Raw genomic sequence first — 13,497 nt, 5'->3', positions numbered from 1 at the left:
TGCTGAAATAAAGGTCTGATCGACATTTTCTGTCTCATCATCAGTACCTTAGAGAACTGATTATAAAATGTGGTCAACCAAGCTTCTTCTTACTGCAAAGTTTGTGTCTGCAACAACATATAGACAGGGCATCACTTCTTTCTTCCACGCTGAGCTGCAGTAGTCATGCACTCAACAGCTCTACCATTCAGAGCGCAGTCCAGAAATTCAGGAGGGATTGTGCTCTCATTGTTTTGCTTTTTATAAGTATAACGATTGGCTGAAGTTCTGATAAACTTTTTCTCTCTAAAGGCTTGCATTATAGAATGTTTATAGATATTCTCATTATCCTTTACCACGGTGAATCTCCATTTCTACATGTACTTTTTCAGCTATCGAGTTACCTAAGGGAAGAAAAGACAGACAATTTAGATAGAACTCCTGTAAAATATTGTTTTAATATGTTTATTTTACAATAGTGTTATAAATATACAGGGTGGGCCATTTATATGGATACACCTTAATAAAATGGGAATGGTTGGTGATATTAACTTCCTGTTTGTTGCACATTAGTATATGTGAGCGGGGAAACTTTTCAAGATGGGTGGTGACCATGGTGGCCATTTTGAAGTTGGCCATTTTGAATCCAACTTTTGTTTTTTCAATAGGAAGAGGGTCATGTGACACATCAAACTTATTGGGAATTTCACAAGAAAAACAATGGTGTGCTTGGTTTTAACATAACTTTATTCTTCCATGAGTTATTTACAAGTTTCTCTTTGTTTACAGCCATTGACATGTCGCCGAGGTTAACACGTGAGGAGCGGATAGAAATTGTGTTGATGTCTGGTGAACGCAGTAACCGGGTCATTGCAGCAGATTTCAATGCAAGACACCCTACGAGACCACCCATCTCCCATGCTACAGTTAGCAAACTGCTTGCTAAGTTTCGTGAAACTGGTTCAGTGTTGGATTTGCCAAAATGTGGACGCATGAAATCTGTCTCTAATGAAGAAACGTCAGTGGCTGTCCTAGCTTCATTCAGCAAGAGCCCACAGCGTAGCACTCGCTGCATGTCACTGGAGAGTGGCATTAGTTGAACATCCCTTCGGCGGATATTAGCTACTCACAAATGGCACCCTTACAAACTCCAGCTACTGCAGCATCTCAACGAGGATGACCCAGATCGGCACACTGAATTTGCAGAACGGGCAAAACAAAAATTGGAACAGGACCCTCAGTTTACGCAGAAGATTTTGTTCAGTGATGAGGCAAACTTTTATGTGAATGGTGAAGTTAACAAACAAAACCACCGCTATTGGTCTGACACTAACCCACATTGGATAGATCCCTCCAAGACTGTTGGAACAAAATAATTGATGGTATAGTGTGGTATATGGGGTACAAAGATAGTGGGGCCATTCTTCATCAATGGAAACCTCAAGGCCACTGGATATGCAAAATTGCTACATGATGATGTGTTTCCCTCTTTATGCACTGAAGCTGGCACGTTCCCTGAGTTTTTCCAGCAAGATGGTGCACCACCACATTATGGGTGTCAGGTCCGAGCATTCCTAGATGAACAGTTTCCTGGAAAGTGGATTGGTCGTCGTGGGCCAGTTGAATGGCCCCCAAGGTCTCCCGTTCTGACCCCCTTAGACTTTTATCTTTGGGGTCATCTGAAGGCAATTGTCTATGCTGTGAAGATACGAGATGTGCAGCACCTGAAACTACGGATACTGGAAGCCTGTGCTAGCATTTCTCCTGCGGTGTTGCTATCAGTGTGTGAAGAGTGGGAGAAGAGGGTTGCATTGACAATCCAACACAATGGGCAGCACATTGAACACATTTTATAAGTGGTCAGAAACTTGTAAATAACTCATGAAAGAATAAAGTTACGTTAAAACCAAGCACACCATTGTTTTTCTTGTGAAATTCCCAATAAGTTTGATTTGTCACATGACCCTCTTCCTATTGAAAAAACAAAAGTTGGATTCAAAATGTCTGACTTCAAAATGGCCACCATGGTCACCACCCATCTTGAAAAGTTTCCCCCCTCACATATACTAATGTGCCACAAACAGGAAGTTAATATCACCAACCATTCACATTTTATTAAGGTGTATCCATATAAATGGCCCACCCTGTAGTTTGTACTATATGAGGGTCAGTTTCAGATATAATGAGAAGTGGCAGGGCATGACATAGGGATTCTGTTTTGGGTATTCTTTGAATCTTTGTGTCATGTACTACCCCCTGTGCTAGGCATAACAGAAACATAAGAAGAATTTCCTCAAGGTGTTAAGGAGGTAGTAAAAGATGTATTTGATCGGTGGATGTCCAACTGCTGGGACTCCCAATGATCATGAACGTTTCCCAATATGAATAGATATGCACTGACACTCCATTCATCTCTATTGGACTGCTAAAAGTCAAGTACAGGGCTCGGCTATCTCTAGCAGTCCTATACAGATGCTTGACCACCAACCAATGCATATGATGAGACAAGGGCACCCATTCTTGTAATCCCAGCACCAGTTTTTGCAAAAATTGTATCATCTAGAGCACAGGAACAGAATTCATCATACTATTCTTGGATCTGCTGTGATTTTACAAGAAGTGCTATTTAGTAGTTAAAATATTTTGTTAACATCACACACTGACAAAACATAACTTGTAAAGACAAAATGGTGACAAAGGTGAGGAAGACCCAAATCCTCATTTATGTATCGTCTCTCCCATAGTGAGACTAATTTATACTAGACTAGCAGAAGGACCCGGCTTCGCACGGGTATATTTCATCTATTTAATTTAATGTTTGTGTGTGTCGTTAAAAGATATTGACAGTATCCCCCATAACAGTGACCTCTACAGCATCCCGCCCCTTTAACAGTGAACTCCACAGTCCCCCACCCCTTAACACTGACCCCCCCCACAGTGCCCTGCCACTTTAAAATGGGACCTCCACAGCAGCCCATCCCCTTAACTTTGAGCTTCACAGCAGTCTGCCCCTTTAACAGTGTTACACAGCACCCCACTCCCTTGACAGTGACCTCATCAGGGGCCCTCCCCCTTAACAGTGACCTCCACAGTAACCCGCTGCCTTAACAGTGACCTCACAGTACCCTGCTGCCTTAACAGTGACCTCCACAGTGTCTGCCCCTTTAACAGTGACCTCCACACCGCCCTCCCCTTTAACAGTGACCTCCACAGTGCCTGCCTCTTTAACAGTGACCTCCACAAATGCCCACCACTTTAACAGTGACTTCCACAGTGCCCTGCCCCTTTAGCAGTGACCTCCACACCGCCCACCCCTTTAACAGTGACCTCCACAGTGCCTGCCTCTTTAACAGTGACCTCCACAAATGCCCACCACTTTAACAGTGACTTCCACAGTGCCCTGCCCCTTTAGCAGTGACCTCCACACCGCCCACCCCTTTAACAGTGACCTCCACAGTGCCTGCCTCTTTAACAGTGACCTCCACAAATGCCCACCACTTTAACAGTGACTTCCACAGTGCCCTGCCCCTTTAGCAGTGACCTCCACACCGCCCACCCCTTTAACAGTTACCTCCACAGTGCCTGCCTCTTTAACGGTGACCTCCACAATGCCCGCCCCTTTAACAGTGACTTCCACAGTGCCCTGCCCCTTTAACTGTGACCTCCACAGTGTCCGACTCTTTAACAGTGACCTCCACAGTGGCCGCCCCTTTAACAGTGACCTCCACAGTGCCCTGCCTCTTTAACAGTGACCTCCACAGCGCCCTTCCCCCTTAATGCTAGGGCTACACGACGACATGTGTTGCACGACATTTTGTCTCAACAAATTTTATAATGATAGACTATGGTGTCGCACTGCGACATGTGACATGCTGCGACTGCGACAAGACAGTTGCAAAAAATCCATCCAAGATGGATTTTTCTGCGACTGTCTTGTTGCAGTCGCAGCATGTCACATGTCGCAGTGCAACGCCATAGACTATCATTATAAAAATTGTTGTGCAACATTGGTGCGACATCAATGTCGCACAACACATGTACTTGTGTATAGTTGGGATATGAAGAGAAAGACTTGCAGGCTTGTATTGGCTAATGCAGGTAATTTTTTGGGGAATATCTCAGGAACGGTACGTCCTAGAGAGCTCTGAGGTTTTTTTCCAGGTAGCAAGGGACGTGTATACCAAGTTTCATTGAAATAAATGGTTGCATTTTTGAGTGATCGCAGAACATACACACATATACATCCTTCTTTATATATATAGATTCAAGTACAAGTAAGGCTTCCAAAAATCCCATCACAAACCTGAATTATATCAATTATATAACACTCTTTAACAAAATGTGGTAAATGTGAATATTACATATGTTTTACAGTAAAAATAACTACAGACATGGTAAACAAGAAAATCTTATTATCTTATATTACCTTTCTCTATTCTCAGCTGCATCACCAGCCTCATGAGATCTACTGCTTATTACACAATAACATAATTGCACCACAATCATGTCATGCATCTCAAAGGAGCAACACTTCAGTCTCGTTTACAGCCTCATTAACGATTTTCTGTGATTGAACAAGAATTGGTGTACACACTTTGATTTGGGGAGCTACTATTTTATTTTAACTACATTCACCAATCTTCACACCTTGTAATGACCCAAAAGTTACCTTTACAACTAATGATAGATGCTGCCACTGTAACCAAAATTTATCTGAAACCATGAAATGTTTTTTTGTATGAGCAAAGAGAGTTAGGAATTTGATTTCAACCCCTAATAAAATGCCACAGGTAGAATACGTAAATGACTTAGCTCTTTCATTGGACACTCACACCAAGGACCAGATATAGACTCTGGAGAAAGCCTAGGGACTATGTTCATAATGTCAATTTAAAGGGAGTTTGTCAGCAGTTTTGAACAAGCTAAAATGCTAACAGCGCTAGATAGGGTCTGGAGAGTGCTGGAAAAATGTACCTTTTGTAAAGCATTTCTCATCAGGAGTAGTGTAAATATGAACTTTTATTCTGTGACATGTAAGTGCTCAAGAGGTGCAGCTTTACTGTGAAGTGCCCTCTGCTCTCCACATTGACCTGTTTCACGGCCCCTATCCTATGCCGTGAGTGACAACTGTAGCATCCAACCAGGAGAAAAATTAAACCGTCACTCAACGCAGAGAGAGGGGCTGGGAAGCAGTTCAATGAAGAGAGCACTTCACAGTGAAGCCCCACTGAGCACTTACAAGAGCAGCACCTGCCAAAATAAAATTTTAGATGCAAACTACTCCTGATAATAAAAGCTGCTTGTCCTTTTCTTCCCAGCTTGTACCTGCTGCTGTGAGCATGATCAAAACTGCTGGCAGACATGCAGGAGGACAAATATGGAGCATTAGAGAAGCCAAAAAAATCCCACAAACCAAACTAGTGGATTAAAATGTTTGATAAATAGAATTCTTCTACAATTTTTCTGCTGATTGGCATATTAGTGGAAAGCAAAATGAACTGAAGAACTCCATGCCAGACAGCTTTAGCAAAACCAAAGAAGTCCATGGACAGAGGGCATAAAGCAGCATAAATATGTATAAATACGGTACATCAATGGTCACTACAGTTATCATTCTGTACCATAATCTATTTATACCTAGGACAATAGCTGTAACAATGTAGCATCCTCTACAACTAGAGGATAGAAGGTTTCTACACCAACATAGAAGGAGATTCTTTACTGTAACCGCAGTAAGACTGTGGAGCTCTCTACCAGAGCAGGATGTGATGGTAAACTCTCTAAGACTTCAAAGGGGACTGGATACATTAATCAGAGTAATAATATTGTAAATTATGGTTAGCATATTACTGGAAATTTGATCCAGGGATTTTTCTCCTTGCAATGTATGAGGTTGGGAAGAATTGTTTTTCTCCTAAGATGATGAAACACTATTAGATGACAATTGCGTATTGAGTATATAGTCATTATAGTGTGTGACTTGTCCTGCAGAAATTATTACAACTATTATGAACTACTCAGATATAAATAACCTGGGATTATAAGAAGCAAGGATGTAGCTTTAGTGGGTACAGAGGCAGCATTCACACCCAGTCTGCCACATAAGAAGACACATGACACTTACAGTAAGAGATATTGTTTTCTGAGTAGTTGTTATTCACAGTTTATGGCTATTCTTCGGAAATTTCACTCAGTATAATGAGCTAAAGACAGATGGTATACAGTACTTTCCTCAATACTGGAGGAGAAATATCCTTTGGACTTGATTTATCATCCAGCAATGTTATTAATATCCATAGCTTATTATATTGTACAGCATTAAATACTTTTTGGCACACTGAAAAGTACAGCATTAAACATACTACTATACACGTTTATATGCATATTAAACTTGGATTTCAAAATAGCAAGATAATATTATGCTCACTTCTTACCATATGCAGAGCAGGTGTATAATTCCCCAGGTGACTTTGCATCACTGGGGAGAAGAATACCTTTTGAATGCTTAATACAAACACATTTGATATACACACCTATTATGAATACAATATGCTCAAATTTTGTGGTGAACAGTTCAACCGGATTTATCTGACATGTTAAATGTTTTTTGTCTTATTCTGTTTTCAAAATTTCCAGTTTGTGACCATAAGCAGAACTCACTTTCATCATCATTATGGAAACTCCATTCACAGGCGTGCAATCAAGATTCCCTGGAGGAACAAACAGGCTGTTGAAATTATGATGTGTTTTAAAGTCAGTATGGTTGGGAATTTAGAATTCTCAGCAGTGAGAGCTGTCATTTCATCTGGTGAATTTATGTGTGAATCTCTTTCCTAAAACATTGGTATAATAAAATACAGTGACTATCACATCGCTTTTTTTTTCTCACTGTATGTGTTTAGGCTGGTCATCATTCACTTTTGAATCTGTATGAAAAACATATATTCTTCAAAACTTTAACTGGTGTACAGGACTAAATGGTAATTTACAGAAAATGGTCTTCAATTTGAAATAGTACTAGAAAGTGTTGAGTTAATTAAACACACATAAATCTAAATAATTTTGTTTATATACACATTATAGTGCATACTTAAATATATTCAATGAATTCAACGCTGTCAGGTATCTTTTGGACCGTGCACTTCTGCCCATCTGCCCAGGGCTTTAACCAGAGTGTGAAATAGCTGGATTCTACATTAACCAGAAATTTTGCAGGCCAAAAGCCACGGACTGGCAAGTCTTTTAATGTAGGTGCCATCTGTCTGAAGCCACCTTGTCACGGGTTCCAGAAGTTACTGTCATGTGTGCACTGGTCCACATGTCTGTATCTTTGGGTTCCAGAAGCTTTGATCCTAGTCTGAACAAGTTCCAAGTCCATGTCTCTATCTTTGGATTCCAGAAGTCTTTATCCAAGTCTGCACAAGTTCCATGTCCATGCCTCTGAATGTCTCAGTTCCAGAAGTCTTCATCCATGTCTGAGCAAGTTCCATATCCATGTCTCTGTATGCCTGGGTTCCAAGTCTGTTCAAGTTACAAGTTCATGTCTCTGTTTTTCCTGCTCTGTAGGTCATCTGCATTCAATCTAGAGTCCATCCTTGTGGTGTTTTCCAGTTTGAGGCACAGTGGTTCTAAAAAATCTGAAACAAGTCTACAAATACAGTACATATATCTACAGATGTAAACAGACTATATGTATATGTTCATTTATATTCATGCACATACTTTATTGTGAAACTTAGTGTGGTATAACAGTATTTTTGTAATCATGTATATGTTTATGTGTATATATTGTGAATCTTTTGTATGGTATGGCAGTATGTTTTGAGCATATATTAAGGTAGTTTAAGTTTAGTTTTATAGGAATTGTAAATCTATATTATTAGGAACAGTATATTTGTTGATCATTGCATGGTGGAAATATTCAGACACATTATGACGATAGCTTTTGAGCAAAGTAGGGTATGGCAGTAATTTTAGGCCATAGTATTATGGTAATATTTAAGCAATATATAACATTCATATATCAAGAACATAACTTTTTGCTCTGGGTCTCAGTCTTGATAGTGACCAGTATAAAATTGTTAGGGTTTGATGACACAGAACATGAACACACAGGGATAGTGTAGCCTTGAACTTCCCAGACCCACTATCTCTTCCTACTTGCACGGTCACCCTAGGAGGTAACCCCACAACTGCTTCACAGTCTCTATACCACGTAAGTGAGGAAGCAACACACAAGCAGGGAACAAACAGGCACACAAAGAGTATTTGTACAGTTCTAGGGTCAAAAGCCAGTCGTTTAACGAAGTACCAAGAATGCCAGAAGCAATCGAGAAAGCAATGCCAGAAGTCAAAATCAGAAAATGCAAGAACAAATTAGCAGAAGCCAAAAAATGCAGTCGCAATACCAAATACTGAAGTCCGCAGCCAAAGGGAATGAAATATCAAAAAGGAACAGCAGAGGGAACCAGAGAAACAGAAATTCACCGGCATCTGAACTCTTCGGCCTTTATACTAAACAGAGGCAACTCACGCTGGCGTGCCTACATGCCAGGCGGAGCTGCTGCCAATATACCCTGACACCTGGGAGCCACGGCACACACTGTCATTGCCTCGGGGCATCCCTGGCAACCAGATGCTGCTGCAACACAGATGCACCAGCAGCAGGGAGAGCCATGACAAAAAGCCTACATAATACCTCCTTAGTAGCACCAGTGTGAGTGGGAGGACAAGAAATCGTTGCCCTGTACTGTAAAAAAATAAATTTAGTTTGAAAAATTACTAAGTTACTAATTACTAAGTTACAATGCTTTTCATGGAAAGCAAATTAATCTACATCACTATATGTATATTTTATCTAGAACTCACCTTTGTAGTTTTCACTTTATTACCTGAGGCACAACTCCATCCTTTTTGGTCTGGAAGGACTTTGCATTCCTCTCCATCAAGACAAGGATGCATTTGACACCACCATTTCTGCTCCACTATTGATGCTAAAATCAACACATAGACATGACAAATCAACAAAATCAACATCTACTGTAGATGGTGGAAATCAACAAAACTCAATATTTATAATCCATATAAATGGTAAACTATCTCTCTTCTGCTGTATTGAAAGTAAATAAAGTATATAATTGCAAACATCACCATAGATAATATGTACAAAATATACTTTTTAATACTAGACTTTGGTATTTTTTATTACTTTACAGCTTTAAAATTGTTTCTGGGCCGTAAATCATGATGACCTATCCTTAGGATAGGTCATCAATATCAGATAGGTGGGTATCAAACTCCTGGCACTCCAGCCTATCAGCTACTTGAAGGGGCCAAGGTGCTTTGCGAGTTCTTTTTCTGGCCTACGACATCATGTCTATGTGGTCTTACTGTAGCTCAGCACTGTTGCTAGTATACAATGATAAGACTACAGAGTTTGCTTGAGGGCAATGGTTTCTTTAAATATCTGATTGCCAGGAGGGTACCAGGAGGTAGTTTTATATTTAAGTCCTAGAAAATCTTTGATTCATTGATAATGACAATAAGAAGTAAAAGTAAGACAACTGACAGTAATACTGAATAATACATTTTATATGATATTTCACTGAGTAGAGTTAATATACTTACAATCAACACAAGATGGAACAGCTCTTGTTGTTCCTGCCACTTGTCCTGGGAAACATGAACACTTCACAGTCTGTGACCTTTCCTCTATCTTATTCTTATTACAGCATCTGTGAAGAGCCACAACTTCACATGTTCCAGTTTTAACATGCTGAGCTGAAGAGGCAAGAAAATAAGTAAATATTTTTCAAAAAATAAAAAATATATCTATATAAATAATCAACTGAACAATCTCTAAAGTTACAGTGACTCATACAGTACAGACCAAAAGTTTGGACACACCTTCTCATTAAAAGAGTTTTCTTTATTTTCATGACTATGAAGGCATCAAAACTATGAATTAACACATGTGGAATTATATACATTACAAACAAGTGTGAAACAACTGAAAATATGTCATATTCTAGGTTCTTCAAAGTAGCCACCTTTTGCTTTGATTACTGCTTTGCACACTCTTGGCTTTCTCTTGATGAGCTTCAAGAGGTAGTCCCCTGAAATGGTCTTCCAACAGTCTTGAAGGAGTTCCCAGAGATGCTTAGCACTTGTTGGCCCTTTTGCCTTCACTCTGCGGTCCAGCTCACCCCAAACCATCTCGATTGGGATCAGGTCCGGTGACTGTGGAAGCTAGGTCATCTGGCGCAGTACCCCATCACTCTCCTTCATGGTCAAATAGCCCTTACTTTCAAAGTTTTCCCAATTTTTCGGCTGACTGACTGACCTTCATTTCTTAAAGTAATGATGGCCACTCGTTTTTCTTTACTTAGCTGCTTTTTTCTTGCCATAATACAAATTCTAACAGTCTATTCAGTAGGACTATCAGCTGTGTATCCACCTGACTTATCCTCATCGCAACTGATGGTCCCAACCCCATTTATAAGGCAAGAAATCCCACTTATTAAACCTGACAGGGCACACCTGTGAAGTGAAAACCATTTCAGGGGACTACCTCTTGAAGCTCATCAAGAGAATGCCAAGAGTGTGCAAAGCAGTAATCAAAGCAAAAGGTGGCTACTTTAAAGAACCTAGAATATGACATATATTCTGTTGTTTCACACTTGTTTGTTATGTATATAATTCCACATGTGTTAATTCATCGTTTTGATGCCTTCAGTGTGAATCTACAATTTTCATAGTCATGAAAATAAAGAAAACTCTTTGAATGAGAAGGTGTGTCCAAACTTTTGGTCTGTACTGTATGTGAAGAATAGTGATGGATGAACATCGACCAGGACGTTGGGCGCTCGCGATCAAATGTTCGCGAACCGCACGTTCGTGGTAAGCCCCCTTCACTTTAATGGCAGACGAACCTGAAAAACCTTCGGGTCATATTTGCAACCATCAAATACTTACTAGAAGTGCACAAATAGTCCCACAACATGGACAGTGATATACCAGAGGGGGATCAAAGGCAAAACTTCCCACAAAAAATATGTATTTTAATCAGGGGCCATTTTTATCTTAAAGGGAAACTCTCAAAAATGTGCCCTGCTGGAGCCTAGAAAAATGTTATTTTAGGCCACAGGAGTACAGGCCTAAAAAATTAGGCATTCACCTGACAGAAAAGAACAAGTGATTATGTGGCTGGAGGCATATTAGACAGTCAGTGGATAACAATTTTACTGTAGACAATTACAGGACCCAAAAATTTGGCATTCACCTGACAGAAAAGAACAAGTGATTATGTAGCTGGAGGTACATTGGGCGGTCACTGAATAACAATATTACTGTAGGCCAGTGGAGTACAGACCCCAAAAAATAGGCATTCATCTGATTGACAAGAACAAGTGATTATGTGGCTGGAGATACATTAGGCGGTTACTGAATAACAAATTTACTGTAGGCCAGTGGAGTACACTGCAGGACTAGACCGGTGTGGCTCTTGGCTTCCAGGCACAACAGCCACAGCACAGCATGGCAATGTCTTACCTGGCACGTCGAATAGGTTCTGGGGAGCTTGGGGGTGCAGCGGAAGAGGCAGTTGTAGTGAAAAAGGAAGAGTCAGCCGAGGCGGAGGATGGAGTAGGAGGAGGAGAAGAATAGGCAGGCCTGCATGGAATCCGTGGTGGTAACACCAAATCCACACGGGTTACATGCTTGACGGCCATCAGAAGGTTCACCCGGTGGGCAGTAAAAGTTATGTACCTTCTCTGCCCGTGTTTGCTAGACCACGTGTCTGTGGTCAGATGTATCTTGGCACCGACACTGTGTGCCAGAGATATATTCACTTGCCGTTGAACGTGGCCATATAGCTCTGGGATGCCCTTTTGGGAGAGATATTTCCTTCCGGGGACTTTCCATTGCGGTATGTGCCAATGGCCACAAATTTGCTAAAGGCCTCCGTGTCCACCAGTTTATATGGCAGTAGTTGGCGGTTTAGCAGTTCCAAAAAGCCAGCGGTCAGCCATTGGGCAACAGGGTTATCTGGCGTCATCAACTTTTTACGCTCGAACATTTGGGCCACGGAAGCCTGCCTTCTGCCAGATGAATGCGACGACGGCACGGTGGAAGGTGGGTGGAGGACCAATCGGAGGAGAGTGGCGAAGGAGAAGAGGCAGGACATGGAGAGCGGGGAGTGTGGCTTTGTGAGTTTTGACGGCGTTGCTCCCACTGGGAGATGGGAGGCCAAGCAGTCATACCTAGGTGAGTGTTGGGCTTACCGCAACTTATGCGTTGACAGCACAGGCTGTAAATGGCAACACCATTGTCAGCAGCTGACACGTTAAAAAAAAAGCCCACACTGCGGAGCCATGTGTCGGCGTCCTGGGAGTCCAAGATGTATCCGGGCATGGTGGATGGTTCGCTCCAGATGCATTTTCAGTCAGATTTTTCCTCTGGTGCACTGCGAGATCTGCCTGCTTCTTCTCCTTCTCATCCCTATCTGCTGCTCCATCGCTCCCTCTAAACTGCCCTCCTCTTCCTCTCTTGTGGACACCCACGTGACGTCCATCGACACCTCATCATCGTCACCTTCACCACCACTGACATTAGAGATCTCGGAGTAGGCAGCAACAGCGGGGACCACCCTCCTTGGGCTGATCTGGGTACTGTCGTCAGAATGCTGGGTGGCAGCCGTTGCTATCTCCTCTTCCTCATCCGATGCCAAAAATGCAATGGATGGGAAAATAATTCCACTGACTCGAGTGGAGGGGCTATGGTGGTGGTGGTGGTGTCTTTGGGGGTGCACACAGCAGAGAGTGAGGAGGGTGCAGATGCAGAAGCGGAAGGCTGAGTGAACCACTCAACCAACTCTGGTGCATAGTTTGACGTAATCGCACACACCTTCTCCAACTTCCCACTTAGGCTCCGGCTGGCGCACCTGTCCGACCCCTACCACCGCTGCGGAATGGTCTGCCTCTTCCTTTGCCTGTTATTTTCAAAAAGACCCTGTGCCAAATTCCCTAGAGAAGAGCAGTATTTGTGGAATCAGGTATATCGCAGACCTCAATCAGAATTTGGTGGAAGCCAGTATATTAAAGCCCTTAATCAGTATTTTGTGGAAGAAGGTGTATTGAAGGCCTCAATCAGTATTTTGTGGAAGCAGGTATATCGCACCACTCAATCAGTATTTTGTGAAAACAGGTATATAAAACCCCTTAATCAATATTTTGTGGAAGCAGGTATATCAATCCCCTTAATCAGTATTTTGTGGAAGCAGGTATATCGCACCCCTCAATCAGTATTTTGTGGAAACAGTTATATAGAACCCCTAAATCAATGTTTGGTGGGAGCAGGTAAATCGTACCCCTCAATCAGTATTGTATGAAAGAAGGTATTTAGAACCCCCTAATCAATATTTGGTGTAAGCAGGTATATAACACCCCTCAATCTGCATTTTGTGGAAGCAGATATATCAAACCCCTTAATCAGTATTTTGCGGAAGCAGGTATATTGCAC

General features: G+C 41.7%; 1 protein-coding gene across 1 annotated transcript in view; it reads right to left on the bottom strand.

Moving 5' to 3' along the window:
• Positions 1-324: 324 nt before the first annotated feature.
• LOC120985563 (chemokine-like protein TAFA-2) overlaps positions 325-13,497 on the bottom strand; it is a 108,960-nt gene continuing 95,787 nt past the window's right edge. Inside the window, exons 2-5 of the mRNA XM_040413583.1 lie at positions 9,607-9,759; positions 8,848-8,972; positions 5,830-5,893; positions 325-383 (exon numbers count right to left, since the gene is read on the bottom strand). Coding sequence (XP_040269517.1) covers positions 325-383; positions 5,830-5,893; positions 8,848-8,972; positions 9,607-9,759 — 401 coding nt within the window. The remainder of the gene's footprint in view (positions 384-5,829; positions 5,894-8,847; positions 8,973-9,606; positions 9,760-13,497) is intronic.

This window comes from Bufo bufo, chromosome 1, assembly GCF_905171765.1.
Source record: "Bufo bufo chromosome 1, aBufBuf1.1, whole genome shotgun sequence".
NCBI classification, from domain to species: domain Eukaryota; kingdom Metazoa; phylum Chordata; class Amphibia; order Anura; family Bufonidae; genus Bufo; species Bufo bufo.
Note: the sequence above shows the minus strand (reverse complement) of the source record. Positions and strands in the feature narration are given on the sequence as shown.